This window comes from Hetaerina americana, unplaced genomic scaffold (assembly GCF_022747635.1).
Source record: "Hetaerina americana unplaced genomic scaffold, ioHetAmer1.1.p SCAF_6, whole genome shotgun sequence".
NCBI lineage: Eukaryota > Metazoa > Arthropoda > Insecta > Odonata > Calopterygidae > Hetaerina > Hetaerina americana.
The window spans coordinates 80,462,900-80,488,506 of NW_027287205.1; the positions used below are offsets into that span (position 1 = coordinate 80,462,900).

The following is a 25,607-nucleotide window of genomic DNA, read 5'->3' on the forward strand; positions in this document are numbered from 1 at the left end:
TTGATTATTTTTTTTAAGTCCTTGCATTTAAACGACATACTCACTTGTTCACTCATGAAGTGAAATCAAGACGAATCCATCAGCACCAGAAATTTAAATCCTTGAACCCATTATAATCAAAATTATCATAAATTGAATAATTTTAAACAAGTCACATGAATGTTCAAATACGTTCATTAGACGCAGTGAAATGTTTTCTGGACGCTTGGAAATAAATGTTTTTATCGCTGTAAACATTATGACGATTCCACCTGCATTATTCTTTCTAACCACCTTCGAAAACAATCACAAAAACATTTTCGCGGGCAAGGTTCGCTCTCGAAAAAGCAAACGGCCCAGTTACTTTGCAAAAGGCCAAATTTTTCTTTGCGCACATCTAACCTTCAGTCATTTAAGCGTTTGAAAATTAGAAAAACTCGTGCATGAAGTCGCACCAACGAGGAAATCCAACATATCTCTAACTCTGTCTTTATTTATCTTTGATACTTGATAGTTGTATGAATGTCAATCCAACCGTAACTTCATCTGAGGTTTCACGAATTTTCAGAAATAAACGTTCTGGAGAGAAACGTGTCCAGAGTTAACCGATGAGCAAGGTAGCCTACCCATACGCATTCACGCGCTACATGGAAACTACTACTTATCTACCCTCTCTCTCCAGGCCTACACTACGGAGTATTCGACGGGCTTTGATGGTTCCCTCAGACGGAAACCATCCCCACACTAGTGCCGAGAAACTATGCTCTCCCCTCACCCCACCTCGAGTCCTGCGGATCGTTCCCTCGCTCTCCCTCTCACTATTCCTCGTCCTTCGACCTCCTCCCCTCCTTCTCGTCCCCTCCCCCCCCTGAGGATGACTCCCCGCCCCCGTCCTCCTCATCCCCTCCACCCCCGACCGCCTCGCACCCACCCCTCCCCGTCTCGATCTTAGGCAGTGATATCCGCAGGGGGCGGAGGGCACCGCCGATGCGACTGCCCCATTTACAACTCCCGCCGTGGGATCTCTTTTCGCCGTCGACGGACGATCCGGACGCCGCCGCGGCCTCCTCCTCCTCCTCCTCCACCACATCCGCCTCCTCGTCCAACTCCCAGGGCCGGCAACGGCGGCCGAGCCTCCGGCACAGCCTCCGCCGCCGCTTCTGTCGCTCCGACTTCCCGCCCGCCCGCGGCTTCCCGCTCACCTCATCGTGCATCTGCCGAGAGAGGTCCTCGAGCTGCTGCCGTGCGTTCTCCAGCGACTTCCTCTCCACGTGGTCGTGGGGCGTGTGCGCCAAGAGCTCGTGCAGGGTGATGATGTAGCGCGGCACCTGTTGTCCGGCGCCCCCCGGGCGAGGGACACGCGCGAGAAAGGACGAAGGGGGCCCCGTTAGTCATCCCACCAGAGAACAGGTTGGGCGTGCTACACATCCAATGGCCCACACTTTCACTAACGGGCAACTAATAACTAATAAATAGGCCATTTCAACAACAACTGTATGAAGATTCATAGTTTAAAATGTTCACAAAAGAATCCGCCAAAACATTTTATGACACATTAAATTTCACCGAAAAATTATTCACCAATCTCGTCAAATAATTATGTGAATTTTTCATTAAAGTCATAATATAGTTCCAATTTGGAGCAAAGCCCATCAATCCATGCAAAAAATTACCTTGAGACATGTATCAACTTGATGGAGGAATCACCTTTATAACTATATTTTTACATATATGATAATTTGGCGGTGACTATTGTACAAAATGTTTACCTGTATGGCCAATAAATCAAAAGTTATCATTTGTTGAGGATGTTCAAAGGAATCTCCCGGATTTGAATCCGGTTCCTTCGAATCGAACACACATTTTAGGCAATCGCTCCTCCAGCAGTACACATGCACACACACAAATATATACTTACATGAAAAAAACTACACAGTACACACACACACACACACACACACACACACACACACACACACACACACACACACACACACACACACACACACACACACACACACACACACACACACACACACACACACACACACACACACACACACACACACACACACACACACACACACACACACACACACACACACACACACACACACACACACACACACACACACACACACACACACACACACACACACACACACACACACACACACACACACACACACACACACACACACACACACACACACACACACACACACACACACACACACACACACACACACACACACACACACACACACACACACACACACACACACACACACACACACACACACACACACACACACACACACACACACACACACACACACACACACACACACACACACACACACACACACACACACACACACACACACACACACACACACACACACACACACACACACACACACACACACACACACACACACACACACACACACACACACACACACACACACACACACACACACACACACACACACACACACACACACACACACACACACACACACACACACACACACACACACACACACACACACACACACACACACACACACACACACACACACACACACACACACACACACACACACACACACACACACACACACACACACACACACACACACACACACACACACACACACACACACACACACACACACACACACACACACACACACACACACACACACACACACACACACACACACACACACACACACACACACACACACACACACACACACACACACACACACACACACACACACACACACACACACACACACACACACACACACACACACACACACACACACACACACACACACACACACACACACACACACACACACACACACACACACACACACACACACACACACACACACACACACACACACACACACACACACACACACACACACACACACACACACACACACACACACACACACACACACACACACACACACACACACACACACACACACACACACACACACACACACACACACACACACACACACACACACACACACACACACACACACACACACACACACACACACACACACACACACACACACACACACACACACACACACACACACACACACACACACACACACACACACACACACACACACACACACACACACACACACACACACACACACACACACACACACACACACACACACACACACACACACACACACACACACACACACACACACACACACACACACACACACACACACACACACACACACACACACACACACACACACACACACACACACACACACACACACACACACACACACACACACACACACACACACACACACACACACACACACACACACACACACACACACACACACACACACACACACACACACACACACACACACACACACACACACACACACACACACACACACACACACACACACACACACACACACACACACACACACACACACACACACACACACACACACACACACACACACACACACACACACACACACACACACACACACACACACACACACACACACACACACACACACACACACACACACACACACACACACACACACACACACACACACACACACACACACACACACACACACACACACACACACACACACACACACACACACACACACACACACACACACACACACACACACACACACACACACCGGTGTGGAGTTTTGTTAGCTTCTCCCATCCGGCGCCTCCCCAGGTTGCGGATAGGGGAATGCTCGCTAGAAATAGAGGGTACCGGGGAAATAAAATACCCGGGGCGGACAGAAAAGCTAAATAGGGGAAGGAACCCCGAAAATAAACCAATTATGGTAGTCCAGCAGAAGGAATTAGTTACGGTGCAGGGGAGGGATACCCCAGTACCGGCGCTGTTAGGGAGTGAGCAAGCGGGCTCCCAGGCGTCGTCATCCAATGACCGCAGTGTTGCAGGGGTTGGTCACTCGGCCCCTGTAGCATCTAATGCTACAAGTGACACCAAGGTGAACAAATATAGTGAAGTATCACTTGAAGGGGCTGAACATCTTGTTCTGCATATGACATGTGAGGAGGAGAAGAAACAGCAGCTGCAGAATTTGTTGGAATTACATGGCGGCTTGCTGCAGGAATTGGGCGAATTTATTAGAGGAAAGTCCAATGTCCATAAGGCCATCCAGAGTAAGGTGGCGAGTCTGACATCCAGTTGGCATCGGATTGCGGATTTCGGCGGAACAACGAAGGTTGTCGAACAGAAGCCGATAAGGTTTGCAGCAGGTACACGTTCCACTTCTACGCAGACCAAGAATGTGGAAGACAAGGCTACAAATACGATATCTACCCAGACCCGGCGCGAGAAACGAGGTGTGCGGGAGAGCAATACAGGGGCGTCGGAGCCAGGGGGATCTGAAAAGGGTCTGCGCGTAATTGCAGCGGGGAGCGGGAGAACTCAGCTGATGCCGCAGCCGGCGGGTCAGGTGGAAGTGAGGGAAAAACAACTAGAGGAGTATCCGCAAATTGTAGCACCGGAGGAAAGTGAAGGTGAATGGCAGGTACTGAATAAGAAGAGGAGGCCTCAAAAGAAGGACAAGCTAAAAAATCCGCAACGGCCGGCCAAACAGCGCAGAAGGGTCATGCCGAATGCGCTTATTGTTGAGGCGAAAGCCGAAATGAGCTACGCGGAAATCCTAAGCCATATGAAGAAAGACCAAGCGCTGAATGATGTAAGCACCTCAGTGCATAGGATCCGTAGGACAAAGGGTGGTGGTTTGCTCTTTGTTCTTACGAAGGAGAGCACCGAAAAGGCGTCTGAACTGTGTTCTGTCATGGAGAAGGCTCTGGGTGGGAATGCCACCATCAAGTGTAAAATGCAAGAGCTGGATGTGGAAATTAAGGACATGGACGAAGTTACTACAAAGGAAGAAGTTTTGGAGGCCATCCAGCGCGACCTTGGCGAAGGCTGTGGCATAACCCTGGCATCGGTTAAATCCCTCAGGTTTACGTACGACAGAACCCAGACTGCGGTCGTAAGACTGTCAGCACTGGTGGCCAAGAAGCTCTTAGAGCGCGAGCGCATCCGCATTGGATGGACCTCTTGCCGTATAAGAGAGATAGTGAGGCCCCTGAAGTGCTTCAAGTGCTGGGGCTTTGGCCATCTGTCTAGAAACTGCAAAAGTGAAGTAGACAGGTCAAGATGCTGCATCAAATGCGGTAAAGAAGGTCACAAAATCGCGGAGTGCAAGGCGGATGCGCACTGTGCCCTATGTGATGGCAAATGTGACATGGAGCTTGCTAGCCATATAGCAGGCAGTCGTCGATGCCCGGTGTATGTGCGGGCACTCCAGGTTGCTGTTAAGCTCAGGAAATGAGGGTACTGCAGCTAAACCTCCAACATTGCAGGGTAGCACAGGATCTGCTCATGCAGACGGTGCGGGAGCTGAAGCCGGACCTGGCCATCCTCTCGGAACCCTACAGGCATCTGGATAACCAACCTTGGGTGTTCGATGGAACTGGGATGGCTGTGATCTGGTCCTGCGGGAGGTCTCCATTTCAGGATACTGGCTGCCAGACGGACCAAGGTTTTGTGAGAGTAAAGGTCCAGGGTGTACATTTTTACAGCTGCTATGCACCACCCAGTTGGACTCTGGACGAGTTCCAGGATTTCCTTACCATGCTGGTTTCAGATGCGAAGGATCGCTTCCCGGTAGCCATTGCCGGCGATTTCAACGCATGGGCGATGGACTGGGGCAGCAGGAGGACGAATGCAAAGGGGCAAGCCCTGCTTGAGGCTTGGTCGGCCCTAGATGTGGTCCTACTCAACACAGGTAGTGAGCCAACCTTCGTCAAGGGAGAGTCCTCATCTATAGTGGACCTCACCTTTGTGAGTAGTAGTCTAGTGAAGGGAGACCGTTTCTCGTGGAAGGTGACGGACATTTACACCCACAGTGATCATCAGGCCATACTGTGGGAGATAAATGAGGATGCGAAGCGAGGGGTGAAACCACCAAGATCGAACTCAAGGGGCTGGAGAGCCAAGCTGTTCCAAGCTGATCTCTTTTGCGAGGCATTGAACACTAGTCCTGTGAATTATGGAGACGCGACGGAAAAGGTGGAGGAGGTCATGCGAAGGGTAACTGAAGCATGTGATGTAACTATGCCGCGGAAGAACTATAATGACAGTCGACCTTCGGTACACTGGTGGAGCGAAGGGATTGCAAGTCTTCGAAGTAAGTGTCACCAGACCCGTAGACTAGCTCAACGGGCCCGAGGGAAGCCCACGTTTGCCACAATGGAGGAAAAGTTCAAGGACGCTAGAAGAGAACTCAAAAAGGCCATCAAGGAAGCCAAAACCGAGAGCTGGAAAGAGCTTATCAGTGAGGTTGACAGCGACCCGTGGGGCAGGCCATATAAGGTTGTCATGAGTCGACTGAAGAGCCAGCCCATGCCATCGCCTACCTGTCCAGTGCTACTCAGGAGAATTGTATCAACTCTGTTCCCTGAACAGAAAGAGGAGAGTTATGATTTCGAGGAGAAGGCAGACGGGGAAATTCCAGCCATCACGGAAGAGGAGATGCTCACTGCAACAGCAAGGGTGAAAAACAACAAAGCTCCTGGCATTGACGGAATCCCAAACGTGGCCCTGAAGATAGCCATCAAGGCTGCACCTGCGATGTTCCTTGATATGTATAATACATGTCTCGAGGAAGGAAAATTCCCGGATAAATGGAAATGGCAGAGACTAGTTCTACTGCCTAAAGGAAAAAAGCCTCCGGACGAACCATCATCGTATCGTCCGCTCTGTATGTTGGACACGGTTGGAAAAGTCTTCGAAAGGATCATTTATAACAGGATCGAGGATGTCGTGGATCCCTTGCTGGCGGAAACCCAGTATGGTTTTAGAAAATCCCGCTCTACGTTGGATGCCATAAGCGAGGTGGTCAGTACTGCAAAAGACGCAATATCAGGAAAAAGGTATACAAGAGGCTCCAAGCAGTACTGCTTGATTGCCACACTAGATATCAAAAATGCCTTTAATTGAAGTGTGTCATGGAGGCTCTAAAGGGGTTTAATGTCCCATGGTGTCTTCGGAGGATGGTGGCGAGTTACCTACATAACAGGTTTCTAGTGTACAACACAGAAGACGGACCGAAGACGTATAGAGTGACTGGAGGGGTTCCCCAGGGCTCAGTACTGGGGCCACTCCTGTGGAACATCCTCTACAATTCGGTACTGCTGCTGAGACTACCGCGCGAGGTGCGCCTCGTGGCATTCGCTGATGACTTGGCGGTAGTAATTACCGCTAAACTTGTGGAACAAGTCACCGCTATATTCGGGGAGGCTTTCTTTGCGATCAAGAAATGGATGTTTTCTGTCGGATTGCAATTGGCAGAACATAAAACTGAAGCGCTTCTCGTTTCAAGCAGAAGGCGGTGCGAGAAAGTGACTCTTTACGCCGGCAATACCGAGATCAAATCGCGGCCGTTCATTCGGTATCTTGGGGTGACCCTAGACACCAGGCTAAATTTCAAGGAGCAGGTGGGGCAAGTCAGTGGCAAAGCTTCTTTAGTGGCTTCCACACTGCAACGGCTTATGCCCAATGTTGGTGGCCCCAAGCAGAAAAGAAGACAACTGCTGGCATCGGTTATAACCTCAGTGCTAACCTATGGGATACCCATATGGGCTGATGCACTGCTGAGTAAGGGGTATCGAAGGAAGGTAGCAGCGCCATACCGGATTAGTGCTTTGCGGGTGGCAAGCGCTTTTCGGACAGTTTCCGAGGACGCCATAAACGTGATTTCGAGTATGTTACCAGTGGAGCTCCTGGCAAAGGAAAGGAAGAAATGGTATCGACAGGAGAATCCGGGTGAGACCAGAAAAGAAATAAGAGAAGAGAGTTTTAATGAATGGCAGAGATTGTGGGACACATCAATGAAGGGAAGATGGACGCACCGGCTTATCCCTAACGTGGCGAAATGGGTAAATCGGTCCCACGGGGAGCTCAATTACTACCTCACGCAGGTGCTATCGGGACATGGGTGTTATCGTGCGTATCTGCACAAATACAAGCATGAGGATTCGCCGTATTGCCCAACGTGCCAAGGAGTCGAGGAGAATGCTGAACACGTGATTTTTGAGTGCCCACGGTTCAGTGCATCGCGAGATACCCTTGTATTAAAGTTAAACACTCAACTCACGCCAGATACCTTGGTGGAACATATGATTTCGTCGGAATCAACCTGGAGCGTGATTTGCGACTTCATTACCGCCATCATGAAGGAGCTACGAAGAGAAGAGCGCGCCAGGAGCGCAACAATGGAAACGGAAGCATAGAACTAGAGAAAAAGCTACGGCTAATGGTCTCTCCTGTGAAGTAATAAGCCACCAGCAGTACCGCAGGAGAAAACAAAGACCATAGAGGAAGAGACGAGGGGTTTTAGTCGGTGGGAGTCCGACACGAGGGACAGGAAACATGAGGGTTTCTTGTCTATCAGTGCATAAAGCATTTCCCCTGAACTCTTTAAAAAAAAAAAAAAAAAAAAAAAAAAAAAACACACACACACACACACACACACACACATATATATATACACGCATACACACACACACAGTAACACTTCATAATGAAACCAGTAACGCATTAAAATATACCTCCTCAGGATTACATCCGTTTTGATTTGTTTAAAATACCCAATGTAACTTACGTATAGCCAGTGTCTTAGGATGAAAATGTGAAAATAAATTGCCGGGTTAATTACATGAGAGCAAATCAATCCCCCTGATGTCGAGAGAAAGCTTTTGGCTTGAATTCGTGCTCGCTAATGACTTGCTAATGATTGAACGTATCTAAAACGGACAAATGTTTTAAAAATTTCGTAATATGTAATACTAAGGTTGTTTTAATGCAAGTTTGAATAGTTAACTGAAGCGATAGTTTTTAGGCAAACCGGGGCGTAAATATTCTTTATTTTCAAATTTTATTTCTTAATATGTAACAAATATAAAAAGCTATAGCTCGAGGTGGTGGAAATGCTGAATTAAATGCAAGTGCTTTCATTTGCATTTGTTCTGCATGTCACCTCATGTAGATTGATGAGTAAAGGCATTCCACTACCTGGAGAGGATAAAAGCAAGTATATTTTGACATTTGTTAGTTGTGATTAAAGGCCAAAAAATTATTTTCCAAAGAGGAAGCAAGTAAAGTATGTAATCAAAATGCAGAGTTTTTTGATAAGTAGTTTCGGGAGAAAATACAGGAGGATAGTGTATCTTCGGAAAATTTTGGGTGTCCCTATTGTAATGAGTATGTTATTTCAATAGAGCGGATAGTTAAATGATGTGAGGTAGTTTCCCGGGAGCGGATGCGGATTATGACCACAATTTAGTTGTTATGAAGTGTAGTGTCCGTTTCAAAAAGATAAGGCAGAGGCGGCGGGTTAGAAAATTGAATGTAGAAGCATTTATTGGATTGATAAGAAAGGATTATCAACAGGCTATGAAAAAATCATGGATGAGGGTAAAGAGCTGAGTGCTATCGAGAAAAAATGAGAATGTTTCAAAATAGGGAAATCGAAAGCCACAAATTAAACTACAGGAACCGTAAATGAGAAAAGGAGAAGGGAACCATGGATCACGGATGAAATCATTACAAAGATGGATGAGAGGAGAAAATGGAAGAATGTAAATACACAGAGTTAGGCAAATTGAAGTACAAAGAGTTAAATAATGCATTGAGACGGGTAACAAATAAAGCAAAAGAAGCATGGTGGAAGACGCAGTTGGAAATTTTGCAGAGGAAGGGTGAAATTGGTGCGCTGTACAGCAAGGTTAAATCTTTATCGGGAAGTAAGAAAGAAAGAGCTATGCTAACAGTTAGAGAAAAGTCGGGTAAGGTAATAGTTCACGCATAACAGATCCAAGAGAGATGGAATGAATATATAGAAGAACTGTATCATAAATACTTAGGCCAGCAAGCTTAGAAATAGAAAAAGAATATGCCGGAGATGAAGATAGCTTAGGTCCAGGCATACTGGACGATGAATATGCCGGAGATGAAGATAGCTTAGGTCCAGGCATACTGGACGATGAGATAGAAAGGGCATTTAGGGAGATGAAATCAAATAAAGCCGTGGGGGTGTACATTATTCCTGTGGAACTACTAAAAGGTTAAGGAAAATGTGGGAGGAAGAGGTTATATGGACTGATTCGTAGTATCTATGGGGAAGGAATTTGGCCAGAAGACTTTGTGAGATCAGTTTTAGTTCCTATTCCGAAAAATTAAAGGCTACATCATGTGAGGACTGCAGGACGATAAGTTTGATATCCCACGCAGCTCAAGTTGTTCTCAGGATAATAAACAAAAGGATAGAGAGTAGGGCAAATGATTACTTAGGGGATGATAAGTTCGGGATTAGGAAAGGGAGAGATACGCGCGATAGCATTGCAGTAATGAGATCACTAACCAAGGGGAATATAAAATAAAATCAGAACGGATTCGCCTGTTTCGTAGATTTCGAAAAGGCGTTTGGTAGAGTGAATTGGGAAAAACAAATGACTATATTGCAGAAAATAGGAATAGATTGGAGGGAAAGGAGGCTAATCCGTAACCTGTACATGTCTCAGACTGCTCAGGTGCGAGTGGGGAACGGGGAGTTCGAATGGTCAGTGTTAGGTAGAGGTGTAAGGCAAGGTTGCCCATTATCACCGTTGCTGTTCAACCTGTATGCAGAGGAAATGATTAAAGAGGCATGGGAAAAACTGGAGGTAGGAATGGAATTCGGAGGGGAATTCGTAATATCAATTAGGCTTGCTAATGACCATGTTCTAGTTTATCATTCAGCTAAGGGGTTGCAAGCATTAATGAGTGAACTGGAAATTCAGTGCGACAGGTATGGGATGAGAATCAATATTAATAAAACAAAGGTTATGCGATTTTCTAGAAAGAAAAAGGCTAAGCTAAACATAAATAAATAGGAGGGCAAAAGCTAGAGCAGGTAGAACAGTTTACGTATCTCGGAAGTGTTTTGGACCAACACGGTCAAGGTGGTAGGGACGTAAGGAGAAGAATTGCGCTAGGCAAAGAGGCTTTCACAAGGAGGAGGGAGTTGATGGCAGGGGCGTTGAGTAAGGATGTTAAGAAAAGGCTCGTAAAGAGTTTGGTATGGAGCGCTCTCATTTGCCTCTGTAACCTGTCATTACGGCGCGGATTCGTGGCCACTGAAGCAGGATGATAGAAATAGATTGATGGCTCTTGAGATGTGAGTGTAAAGTAGATTGTAGAAGGTGAAATGGATAGAAAGGAAAACAAATGAATAAGTACTAGGAATGGTGGAGGAGGAGAGTGGATTGTTGGGAGAAATTATGAGGAGGCAGGAAAAATGGATGAAGAGGGTATTGATCGGCAGAGGGATTTTGAAGACCGTAATAGAAGGGAGAATATTAGGCAAACGAGGAAAGGGCAGGAACAGGATGGTTGTGTCGGACGGGATGAAGGGAGGAAGGAAGGACTCAGAGATGAAGAGGGATCTAATGTAGAGTAGGTTGCTGGATTTCGTGTTGTTTTAGGAGTCACAAAATATTTATTTGGTAGATGTGTCCATCCAAAACCTATCTTAACCGGGAGATTTCTTGAAAAAAATAATCCTGTTGCGTATTAAGGACATACAATTGCTCTTGGTATATTTAATTGAAAATATTAATCTAATGTTTCGAATTTGCTTGGTAAAAGTTATACAGGTTTAATAATAAACGAAGTTAAGGATGCGAACAAGGCAATGAAGATGTACACTTGAAGTGGGGATGAAAGGGTTAACGATTATGCAAATAGCCTTTCGCAAGACTAGTCTTGAGAATGGTGATATTATTTGGCTTGGAGGCACTCCAACTGTTGAGACCGTAACGCGCAAAACTATTTTTTACTCGAGGATATCAAGGGACGGAAAAAAACCCTTTAGGCAACTTGGCGAGTTTCCTACAAGAGGCAATCGAGGCCGTTATTTTAGTTCCTTATCCTCCGCTGACAACGAATTTGAATCGAAAATAGCACATAAATTGCTTAGCTAGCGAAAACATCTTTTGTTGCTCCACACAAGAGAAAGTCAAAGTTCAAGAATATTCCGCAAAAATAATTGGAATATTATTATCCTCTATAGAGGTCTGTGGTCACCAAATGAGATAGAAATATGAATTTTTCTTCAAGGGTCATCAAAGGTGATTCATGAATCTATTTTAATTAAAATCATAGTTTTTAGGACAATACAAATTAAAAAAGAGCTAATAAGATAGAAAAAACAGCTCACTCTTGCCTCTGAATTGTTTTTCCCTCTCTGTTTCTCTTTTTCATGTGGACATGAGGAAAATGAGAATGAGAAAATACATGATACATTGTAACTCATAGTTCAATTACCCAAAAAAAAAATTTTTTTGTGTATTTCAGGTGAAATATTCGCAAATATTCGGCTTTTAAATTCAAAATTTATAGAGTTCACTTTTCCGTTCTTAAAGAAGGTTAAAAGCGATGGAAATGTAAATGATGAACATACCCCTCCTTAGTTATGATTTTCAATCCATCCAACTTGAAAAAGCCCTGACGTAGAGGAAATTTAATTTGTCTTTAAATAGTTGCGTGCAATTAATTAAATCATGATTTCATTATTAATCTGATCATGTATTAACGCAGGCAGTTTCTAGATATATGTACTATGGCGCTTAAAATGAACGCTCATAAAAAGCCAATAAGCGTCATCATAACTGATACGGTTTTACTGACCAAGCCTGCGTAAGATGAGCTTTGCAAGAAATTTGGAATATAACCACAGAAATGGAGCAAAAAAATTTAAGAAGCTACTCTCAAATCTCATTACGGCGTAGGGAAATCGGGAATATTTCAAGCCCACCTCTTACGATGCTCATGGAGGAAAGAGTATTTCTCAGATCGATAGACCTGTATTCATCACGATGAATTATCGGCTCAACTTCATCGTTTAAGTGATTTCATTAAGAAAGTATTCAACAACGTGTCGTGTATAAATTGCTAAACTTCCTCAACCTTGCACATTTAGGTCCATGACTTATGTTGACGATTTCAAAACAAAATTAATCATTGGAATCTGTCGATTCTCATTTTTGCACACAATGAGTTCAGAGTATTTTAACGATTTATACAATTACAATTACAGAACGAATTTCATTTTGATTTAAACTCGATAGATGCCCAAGTCATACACTCGTTACAGGAAAGTTGGATACGGGAATAATACCATGTAATGGTCTCTAGAAATTAGAATATGGAGTACAACATTAGGTAGTACGAGTTTATGAACTGTAGCCACCTTAACAAGACGTTAAAAAATATTTACGGTATAGATTTTACTTGCAGTGTATGCATGAGAAATACAAAATTTGCAATTATCCACAGATTTATTTGTAACGTACAATGCGTGTCAGTTCATCGAACCATCTTCAGGTAAAAAACAAGATTCGACATGTGATGCATTATATTTATACCTGTTTGAGTTCAAATTGAGTGGAAAAGTGCAAATATTGTTTTGCTCATAATGACGAACTTCCACTAAATCTCGCCTGAATCTCTTGAATACCTTCAGTGTATGGTTATAATAAGCCAATGGAGTATTTTTAACGCCAAAACATCAAATACAAATTGATAAATGATATGGCATTAACATTTTAAATATATTTAGCTGTTGATGCGAAAGAGAAATGTTAGCGGAAACACATGACGCTATTATTTCGATCGAGGAGAATCTGTAGCTATAAAATAAAAATATTAAAATCTAATGAAGAGGAAGGAAGGGGGCAGCAAATTTTACTTCCTCCAAATAAGCATTGTGAAGGAAGAACAAATGAGTACATACGACGGAAATGAGGAGAAAGAACGAAAATATGAATACTGTGCAGATAGGAGAAGAACTATTTCCAAAGAAAAATATGAATGCCTTCTACATGAAGAGCAGAGCGGAAAATGCGATGGATAATTATGATCGATGGTGACACCCAGGTTGAGTAATACTTATGACTAAATCTGTGGTATTTCAAACATGAAATGAGCACTATAGTGTAATGAGATGAGAATGATTAAAAAATGTATTAAACACATGCGTATAGGTATGTATCTGTGTGGATCAACAAACAAATATTGACACAATCATTGGATGAAAATATTTCCTACATCAGAGAGCTAATAAGCAGTATATTTGTACTGCCAAGGCCATGTTTCTAATACATTTATGCCACGCTGCCACAAATATAGAAGCATGAATTTTTCCGTGTACTTTGTAATTAACATATTAATTGGTTTTGAGAACTAAGGGATATATTTTACGAACTTTAATGCCAACTGCTCAAATAAAAATGCATGGAGAATTATATTTGAGAATGAATCTAACCTTATAATTCTTTATTTTTCCATTTAATTACAACTCATCGAGTTTAGAGAGCGTTAAAAAATAAGAAAATTTACAGTTAAATGTGAAAACATGTGATGTGAAGCGTGTAAGTACAATATATTCCTATGGACACTTAAAAATACTCAGAAAAAGGCATGTAAATGAATTAAGAATAGCCGATTTAATGACGAGTTATTTTAAATTTAGCCGATTGTGCGTCTGAACTGTCAAATTCAGAAGAAGAATCATAAATCATTCAATGTAACGTTAATTAAGATGCCGAAAACGAAATTTCCAGAATCCCTAACACCCATCTTCCATCTGTGGCGTATTACCAGTGAGACTGATGTGAAACTGGAATATAAGTATCCGCAATCACTTAGAAACAACATTGCTTAAGTATAACTGCTGGAAGACCCTTTACATTTTCTAATCATCCAACATATCATTTGCCAAAAACTTGCAGTTGACGAACCAGTTCAAATTGTTTTAGCAACCAACCAAATACAAGCTGAATTGATTTATTTTAACTGCGTTCCATTTTACATCCTTCTCAGTTCAGTAATCACATGATACATTGTAACACAAGTTCAATTACCCAAAAAAAACATTTTTTTAGTGTATTTCAGATGAAATATTCGCAAAGATTCGGCTTTTAAATTCAAAATGGAAGCAAAAGGGTTAGAATGAATTGGAAAAATTTTAATATATAGTTATAAAGGAGGAATAAACTAGAGATGGAGGAACGTCTTACATATCTGGGGAGGCTTTTGGAGGAGAATAAACACAGTAATGGAGATGAATTCTTTTGCAGAAAGAAGTATTGGCAAAAAGTCAAGAAGTGATGAGTGACGGTTAAGCTAAGTAGAGATGAAAACAAAATACTAAAGAAGAGTCTAAATGTGAATGATAGCCCTGTATGTATACTTGTCTTGGAGAAAGAAGAGTGAACGTAGATTAAAGGCTCAAAGAATGGGGTTTCGGCGAGGAATGGACAAAAAGAGTTTGATAATGTTAGAGGTTAACTGGAAAGTTTTTAGCGATAGATTGGAGAGGAGCGATCGGGCGAATTTTGAAGAAAATGATATACTCGTAAGTAAGCGGAGGATTTATAGATAGAGAGCGATAGAAGGGAAATCAGGAAAGAGATTGAGACAAAATGGATATTTTTAATAATGTGGAAGGGAGATAAAAACTATACAGCACTGAGGAAGGGATTTACATTAGATAAACAAGAATTTGGGTGTGAAGAAAATCTAAGGAAAAACCAATATTAGGAGGAAAATCCCACAACTATTCATAACAGTTTTTCAGGATCCTACTATTAACGGTACATATACTAATTGATAATGATATAACCATATATGTACCGCTGGCACCAAGAAAGCTTATCTGGAGACTAGATGTTTTTGGGAATCCTAGGCGTCGTTTTGATAAAAAACTGTTTCTTCTGCTTAGCCTGTTTTAAATCATTATTCAGATTGAATATCTGAATAATGATTTAAATTATTCAGATTGAAATCTGAAGTTATATGTTTTGTCGGGAAAGGGGCAGGGAGGGAAGGGGGAGGAAGACTGCGAAAATTTATCCCCAATAGTGTTGGCAGCCAGGCAGTTGGCAGTCGCTGACCTCCTGTCCTTGATATTTATTGAATTTCTTCAATGTCCATAGATTTCTCTATCTTAAGAGCGGGCTGAGGACGAGATACCAGAGGAGACGGAGGAAAAAAACTATTAATAAAGAGTGCAATTAAACATGCTGGAAATTATTCAGCCATATACTATCAAGAGAAAAATCACTCAACGAAAGGAAACGTATTCAAAGAGAAGTTTGATTTATTGCCGAATCGGCTCGAGGGCAGCGTAGAGGAATTAGATTTGTAAAATGTTGTTATGAAAAATATAATGGCGTATGCAAAATATTAGAGGAGCTAGGTTGGAAATCACTCACGGAGCGAAGCTTAAATTACAAATTAAAGCTATTGCATGAATTGGAAGGATGTCTATTTAGCAGTGATGCTGAAAATGTGTGATTAACTTCATTGTACCACGGAGGGGTCATTTCATTGAAATTTGAGGGATTAAGTGTAGAGCAAATAGATGTAAGATGCCATTTTTTCCACGAACGATAAGGGGTTAGAATAAATTGGCCGACCGCGGTAGGGGTAAATATGTTCGGGTAAAAATTAGTCTGGTGTGTATTCACCCCCTGCCACACACCCTAGCGCTGGTCTTGCAGGGTACTAAAATATATAGTATCTATAATATCCAAACTAAAATATTTTATTTCGTTTGACAAAAATCCTGAAATAATGAATCTAAAAAAAACCGTCTATAAGTAACGGTGGTTATGAGCGTTAACTTTTAAATCTAAATACGAAATTTCATTTCTATCCTCGAACAAAGTGAAATTTCGCGTTATGTTTGTTAAAAATAGAACAAAGAGTGAACTAATCTTTCTATACCAGCACCCCGCCATTATTTCGGAGTTGAATGATATCTAAAAACGCCAACAGCAAAAACTATGCTGTCGGAATGGTCTGAGTGTGCATATCCACGCATGCAAAACATGAGTAAAATCTTTTGAGTTTTGTTTTGGCCGCTCTCAGGACCATGTGTGTTCACGGGTGCGATGTAAACCCAAGGCTGATTCGCTCCAACCGTCCGACACTGGATTAACTCGAGCGATTCAGACGTAAGACTGGCGAATAAAGGAGGGAAAGACTGCGAGGCTTAAGCGAAGCAAGAGACGCACTCCACGGACACCTGGTGTGGCAGGTTGAGATTTCATGTGAATTTCACCGATGTAACTTCATCCTCACCCGGTTCCTCTTTTTATTTTCTCAGAAGATAGCAATAGAAATTAACTCGGGAGGGATACACTATAAAAGATCCCAAGACTCCTCCCCCAAGGTGCTTGCTTACTACTAGAGACAAGCGAAGAAATATGTCAACGCAAGAAAAGGCGAAGAACAAAGTAATGTCATTGGAAAAGAAGAAGACAGCCTGAAGTAACGTTGATAAAAAATTCAAAGATGAATTAAATTTAGGTGATGATAATTTATCTGATAAAATTACCTTGACAACGGTTTATTGACATATATTTATATCACGCAGTTGTAAGTTGTCGTCTGTAATATTTGTCGCTGCGGTTGAGGAAATACTACGAAGAGATACGTAAATGGAAGTAGGAAACTTAGGCATAAATCGGAGGGAAAATACAGGTTGAAAGAAGGAGGGAAAAGAAAGCATCCTGGATGAGATCCACGAGACTAAAACGCTAACGCATCAAAATATATGTCAATACTAATGTTGTTTTTTAATACAAACGTATGGTACCTTAATTCCGAATTGTATGAAATGAGTCATTTGCGTGAACCATTCCATACCAAGAAATTTTAGATCTAAAAACGATCCTGTATGTTACCCCCCAACTTCTTATTCACCACTCTTCATCCTCTTTGATATACTACCCAGGGTAAGATGCTACATTCTTTATTACCGGTGACATTATCCTGATTTCAGTTTCGTACTATTTGTGAGAAATCGTTTGTAATTTGGGCACTCAAGATATTGGACCTGTTATGTGTATGCTTTGGACGGTCCCTAACGCCTATTGTCTTGCCATCATATAACAAAGAAATAGAATTTATTGTAATAAGTTGGTATTACGAGAAATGAATTGCCATGCGCTATTTTTTCTTCATTTCTTCGTAAATCATTCCTGCCTGCATAAAAAACCCACTCTCTCATCCTTCCTCTGCCCTCTCATCCAGCATCCTCCCTTCTATCGCGGCCTTCAACATCCCACTACCTTACCACGTATTTCCAGAACTACCATCTTCGAATTTTTGTTTATTATAGTAACAAGTTATCAGCTATTTCCTCGATGAAGCGATTTAATTACACCTCAATGGACCCAGGAGACCATTGATAGGGTATGTGGCAGTTACTGGTTCCTCACCCTAGATTTACTCTTCATATAACGTAGGTATTACCGAAAGCTGTGGAAATAATTGATAAATTAAGATCTCAACATAGATGACGAAAGGAATGAATGAAAACAGAGTATATTTATTTTCCATCAACATAAACACTGGGTATCCTTTCATTTCTTACTCGTATATCACCAAATTGCAGTAGTTTAGGTTCACTTTACTGTTTTGTTCCAAAATTTTGCATCCTAAACTCGACTAAAAGTTGTACTTTCCTTTATTTAGTGTCTTTTCCGGGTATTTTGATCATTTACTTAAAGATAAAATAACATAGACCTGGTTTGTAAATAGAGATCATAATAAAAAGAGTTCTGTAGTCTTTAGAAATTCTAGTTTTGTTTTCAGTTCATGGCCGAGCAGAGAAAAGAAAATATTAGCTCATAAAAACCTAAGTCCAGTTTCGACGAAAAACTTATTCGTACGCATAGACCGCGGGCAAGTGACCCGACAAAAATCCTTTACCAAATCCCAAAAGGGATCATTCATATACCCCTCTAAAAAAAACGCTAATTAATCACGCTAAACCTTTTCCCAGCTCACCATATCGTCCCTTTCGCCCCGAAAAATCCCTCGAGAATTCATTCTGATTTATTCAGCATTCAAGTTCTATTCCTCGCCTCCACCGCTTTCCTTAAATTCGAAACTTCAAACCGTGCTACGGGCTCATTCCCCCGACAGATTCCCTTCCCATTCTTCTCGGAGGAAATGATTTAACTGGGGCTTGGAAATTGCCGAACGGAATCACGCCCCAGGAATCTCTGGGGAAGGATGAAGGGAATAAAGAACTGAGCCCCGTCTGAGGGCTATTTTGGAGAAGGGAAATAAGATGGAGGATTGTTAAAAGCAGTGGATAAGGGTGATTGTTGACTTTGAGATATTTTCAACAGAAATACAAAAAAACGTCTTTTCCCTATTGATGCTTTGAACTTCCCTTCTGCTTTTTGGAACTGAAGTCATTTCCTCCGTGATACGTTCGTATTATTATAGTGTTTTTATTATGTTACATTTAAAATAACGTGTCACGATAGAAAACATCATAGGGCCGGGACATTAATGTTACTTTTTATACTTCAAAATATAGGAATTCAAAATGACTGTGAAATCATTTACGTACATGTCGATTTTCTTATATTCATTATTTCTAATTTCATTCCACCCGTTTTTGGAAAACATCTTGTTCTCATCCTCGATGATACTTTGCGACGTTAAGGCCTAAATAACTGTAAGTCACCACAAAACTAAAAAACGGTGAAATTTCAAAAGCGTTGCCCTAGGGAGCGAAGTCTATACTTTCAACTAAATGAAACGAAATATAGTCGAAGAAAATAGAAAATCAAACGAAACTGGAGCGTGAACTGCTTCGGGTCGAAATTAAACGAAGGTTTAGCTGCGTAACTAACCTGCGGGTGGTATAAACGTTCCCTATGCTTAATGCCGGCTGTTTACATTATTCCTCTTTGCATACGGTTCTTCACCCTAGTTATCCTGCTGCGTTCCATTTGACACTACAGGTACTAAATAAATTCAATATGTAAATATAGAATGGACGTACCTACGGTCGTGAAGAGACCTGCTTGGCAGGCGATATACCTGGTGCCAGGTTTTCTCTAGGCACTTACCTACCCTCGATACTTATTTCCTTGTTTTTTGTTTGTATTTGGGTGATTTATGGGTCCCTGGCATAGGAGGAATCCTTGTGAACCCTGAACGAGTGAGTGTGTGATATTTACGAAGGTCTAACCACACCCGAGTGATTGCATCTTTACGTAAGTCCTTTCTCTTTCGTTACATCCGTTTTATAATTTTACATTCATCTGTGTGATTGAAGGGTCACTGGCATAGGAGGAATCCTTGTGAACCCTGAGAGTGTGTGTGTGAATGCGATTCACGAGAGTGGCTGTTACTCCTTAACGCACCCTAGTGATCGAGCGGTTGTAAGTTTGTTTTATTTTTTTTATTAATTTGGCTTCTTTGGGTGTGATTGAGGTATACGTGGGTCTCTGTTTCCCAAATACACCCAAGGGACCTAGCTTATGTTCCCTATATTTTTCCTTACATGTAACTCTGTTTTATTCCCCCCCCTTTACAACCTAGTGCCAATCAAATTTACGGTCTCGGCCATATCGTTCAAATGCCTCATTATTTCTCGTGATAATGCGATGCGATATGTGCTAATGTTACTGCCGTGGTAGTGTATGACACACTATTTCAGCTGGCACATGACAGTTCACGTAAGTTAACCTCATAGCAAAATAGAATTATTATTGTTATTTTAAAACGCTAGGCAAGCGAGTTAGGGTTATAAAAAGGTATCCGGTTTTTTATTTCCTTAGCAAGCCTTAAAATTGTAGGATTTGACAGCCAGAAAACCTGCCAAATAATAATAATGAAAACTTATTCCGAGCAGTGATTACTTAAAAATGAACATTTTTGGCAAATTCTTAAGTAATAACAACGGGGCATTATTCAAAATACTCAATAAAATAAAATAGATTCAAAGTCTTGTTTTCTTTTCAGGGGAAAGAAAAATATAACATTTGTGAGCATTCTAAAACTATAGGCAGGTTTTTTTAGTGCCCTTTCATCATATACTCAGGAGTAATTTCATAAATTATATATTAACCTGTTTTTGCCAACTATTACTCCTTGTCATAATTTCGTCACAAACAGGGTGCCAGGAACAAGACGGAACCATCGTTTTTCTTGTGTTCCGTACTTTTCAAAGATGTCGTAAACTTGGTCCATGGATACTCCTGCACCTAACGTCTATAAAGATAGGCAGGGGAGCCTCCCTATCTTCCGAGGAATCCGGGGTATCGGAAGTCAAATGAGTGCAAAACGCCTGATTAAACCTGAATTCACTCTCCTTTTGAGAATGTGCAATCCCCGGTCTTTGAAGAGAAGATTACTCGGGGGTGGTTTCATTAAGGTCTTAGGAAGGCTAACATTTTTTACTTGTAGACTATAAGTACGCTGTAACACGAGGCATGTCAATCGCATGGGACCGTGTCGGATGAGGAGAGATAGGGGGAATCAATGCCTTCCACAAAAGATGGCCTGATCGGTGGGAAGGGAGCTGAGGCTTCAAGTGCATTGATGACAACGTTGCCTCCGATCGCTCGGAGAGTACCTTGCACCGCTAATGGTCCCTCGGGTACCAAGCTTCAATCAAAGGAAAACTATGGAAACCTATTCCATAATTGGCTATGTTTTGTATTCGTAATCAAAATATATTCGCGGAGTGAGGTTAGATTTACAACGAAAAATTAGTGATAGGAAAACTAGAGAAAAAAACAGACATTAATTAATTTTGATGATGCAATAATTAGACTGATTTGTGAGTAATCTTTGATCGTACGTCTCTATAAATTGAAATATTCAATCTAAATAAATGATAGACATTTTCTTCAATAAAGGAAATGTTAACTCGAGTTCAATTCTTTCGACCATAGAGAACTTCGGGGACTAGCATGGTTGATAAACAATCTCAGGGTTGAGATATGGTCTGCTAAACTAATAGAATTTAAGTACGACCAACGCTTGTTGCATTCCATGAAAGACTAACTCAAAGTAAAAGCCGAAGCCAAGTTCCTTTCTAACCTTCCTATGTTTTCCTATCCCTAATTAACTTAAATTGATTTTATTCATAATTGTGGTCCACTGCTATAAATATACAAGTGTCTGTCAGCTTAATGACTCTGAGATATAATCATTTTTAATACTGATATTTTTATAAGTTATTTCTGTCTTACTTAACAATCACGATTTTACAAATGAGCAAAACTCTTTATACGTATTATTTGACACAGATTACGGCTGCACACGAAGCGTTTATTCTCACAAGATGATTTCTAGACATGATTTCCACCAAAAGTGAGATTATTTTTTTCATATGGAAATCATAGTGCCAAATTAAGCCATTCCTAGGGCAATATGCGGTCAAAAAGGCTCGCGGAGGTCAATGATTAAATCCTAAGGACAAACTCTGCATCAAATTTGGCTAACCCTTAGCGAAAGACAGTATTTCGGTTGGTAAGGGGATTGCAGATGCGGAATTTGAACACTTTACGTCCATCATCACCCTCCGTAGAATTTGAGCTCGCGATTGGGAGGAGGAGGGGGGAGGGACGAAAGAGGGGAGGGTGTGAGAAAGGGTGGGGGAAGCCAGGGGAACGAAGATGAAGGACGCGGTTTAGGGCGAGGAATGACGCGCGCGCGCGGAGACAGATGCCGCTCAAATGACACAACAGGGACCGCCACTGCCGCAGGGGGAGGGGGCGGCAGGACCCGCCACTAATGGATGGGGAGCTGGAAGGACGTGAGGGGAATCCTCTGCGGTGCATCTTGGGGAAGGACGGAAGTGGGTTTTGCGTGGAGGTTTCAATCTTCCTCGTCTCCCATCTTCCATCCGTCACACCCCCTTCCTGGACCCCTCCTCCTTCCTTTGCACCTTTACACCACCCCTCCCCCCGCACGCGACCCCCCGTGGATCGCGACAAGGAGAACTGAAGCCAAAAGAGATGAATGGGGTAGGGAGGGAGTGGGGAAGAGCGCCTCCTTACATGGATACGTGAGCGGTGTGCGTTTATCGGAGGGAAAGGTTAGCGCCAGGTGGCATGGCGCGAATGAAATGATAAGAGCCCCATGCATAAATACCGTCAGATGAAATTGACGCTCGTAAAACAGGCACTTACTTGCCTCCGAACCTCAAATTCCCTGATAGATTCCATGGGCTGAGCCCAGAGGCAGTGGAAAACACTTTTTAAATAAATAAAACGAAGTACGCTCTGCCTGGTGTATGTTTTCACCTCCAACGCTTTATGTATTTTTATGTTTCTGTTCTATTATTATTTGACGGAATCACTAACACTGAACTCATCGATGTGATGAATAAAGTTTATTGGTATTATTATTAACATAGGGGAAAGTAAGAACCATATATGTAGATTTTATTTTTTGATACATTTCTCCCGTCGAAAGCCAATAAAGTAATCTGCATTGTTTGTGTCTCTTATGTTTGTCGACTTCAACCATTTCTTCGTTTTTTCTTCCCTTAAAGAGTCCAGTACGGATAAAGTCAACATGAATCAAATTTATGATTTTTATTTTTTCTTGTATTTAATGTATGAATTCAGTTATGTTGTCTTTGGGACCACGATCGCAACTTCACACCGGTCGACGCTTTCAGAGAAAGGAAAGGAAATATAAGGAGGGAGGTGACAGTAATATAGCGGGATAAAAAATGATTTCACTTTCTTCCTTCTAAGAAGAGGAAATAAGAGCGATGATAATATCGTTGGATTCCACCTTAAAAGAAAACACTCTCTCACCGATATACCATCTCCAGGCTTTCACATGAACCCAACTTATTTCCTGAGTGGATTAAAATACGACTCTAGTATCTATACAAAACATTCTTGGCCATCTAAAGGATTAGGGAGCCCATTACATGAATAAAATATTGCGGAATATGATCAAAATAGTCACATTTAAAGGAAGGTATTCCATTCCAAAAAAATACGAGAGATAATAATCTCGCGCCGAACTTTAATTTTATTTAATTAAGAATGCGCGTAAGTATTCAACACACGTGTCATGGAGCATAGATCAAACTCGTTACTTTTTTTAAATACTTTAAGTAGGTTGAAGTGTGCTTCAGTTCCCATATTTCATTTATATCCACTCCAAATATAAAATGGTTTATCCGTGTATCGACTGTTGACCAACTTCATCCTAAATTTGTTTACTCTCAAATCTCCTCCCCACCTCCACCCCTCAGTCTTCTCTCACGTCATATCCTCTGCGTTACCTAAATATATGTACTACGTGAATTCAGATACGCGCATATTTTTCCCCCATTTCCTCTGCCGAAAATGGCGGAATCACCGCGGGGAAATGGCCGTGGGTTTGGCGAGAGCGTGTTACGCATGTAAAGGACGTTCCCCCCTCTTCGTTTAATAAAGAGCTGCTTTCACTTGGCTGCTGCGGCGGTTAAAGAAAAGGGCGAAGGGAACGGGGAATGAAGTACAGTGTGAGATTGGATCGATTTGGAAGCGCGTCCTGAGGACCGCGCATACCGTGGCTGCCCTTCGCTGCTGTTGCGTTTCAAAGTGACCTCCCCCACCCAACCCCCTCTCCCCCCCCCACGCGGTGATAAACGATGTAGAAGTACTGAGAAAGCTGTTGAAGAATTATGTCAGATATTTTAATGCCAGGGTTTCGGCGCCGTATTTTTACTTTGCTCGGTGGTGGCGGGCAGTGGCCCCTCACTTGAATGCCGAACAAGATGACGCAAATCGCGGCAAGCCCTCCTCTCTGAATCCCGACGGCGTAATTCCAGAACATGAGAGGAGAGATTATATTCAATTTGGAATGCTGAACGGAGCACGGTTGGGAGCGTTAAAAAGCATTCGAGGATCTGCGTATACAGTCAGCCATAATTTTGTGTTTATAATAACTCCTTGAATAAATATAACCACTTGGTGTGTGTTGGAAAGAAAAAAAGTATTACGCATTCTGAATGCGTCTCGGTTTTTCTGGCAGCAGTAAATTTAGGTGGGCAGGAAAAATTGAAAATCGGGTAAAGGTCTCGTGAGGCAAGACTAAGGGAGGAAGGGAAGGAACCATTAAATTTCTTCTCTGTTTTGAAAAACTCGAGGGTGAAATTGAATTTGCCCGCGTCTATATCAGGTTATAGGGGTAGGACTGGGGTGTCATTACTGTAGGAATTTACGGGAATGCCTATCCCAAGTGGGCTACAATATCAGTCGCAATGCTCAAAGTTTAATGCAACTGCTATCTAATGACTGCTCAAGAAAAAGAGGAGATACTCGTGTAGTAAAAAAGAACGGCAAGAATTTCATTACATTTACTTTTGGGCAGAACTCACAGAAAAGTTTCGACGTATATACGATAAATAAGAGATGGCTTATTTGAAAAAAAATATATATATATATATATAATTATATATATATATATATGAAATATAAATAAATAAATAAATAAATAAATAAATAAATAAATATATATATATATATATATATATATATATATATATAAGGGTACTCGTCACTTGTTATAGTGAATTGATTGGGCATTAGAACATTTACAAACTCAGAAGAGATTATTTTCTGTGACCAATATTATCGAAACCGTCAGGGATTTCAATTGAATTATT

The 25,607-nt window shown here is 42.0% G+C and overlaps 1 protein-coding gene across 3 annotated transcripts in view; it reads right to left on the bottom strand.

Annotated features, from left to right (window-relative positions):
* The window catches only part of LOC139694977 (ras-specific guanine nucleotide-releasing factor 1-like), a 612,331-nt gene that overhangs the window by 57,318 nt on the left and 529,406 nt on the right, over positions 1 to 25,607 (bottom strand). For all 3 annotated transcript variants that reach the window (XM_071593533.1, XM_071593532.1, XM_071593531.1), the window contains exon 8: positions 1,182 to 1,307. In XM_071593533.1, the coding sequence (XP_071449634.1) occupies positions 1,182 to 1,307 (126 nt within the window). The remainder of the gene's footprint in view (positions 1 to 1,181; positions 1,308 to 25,607) is intronic.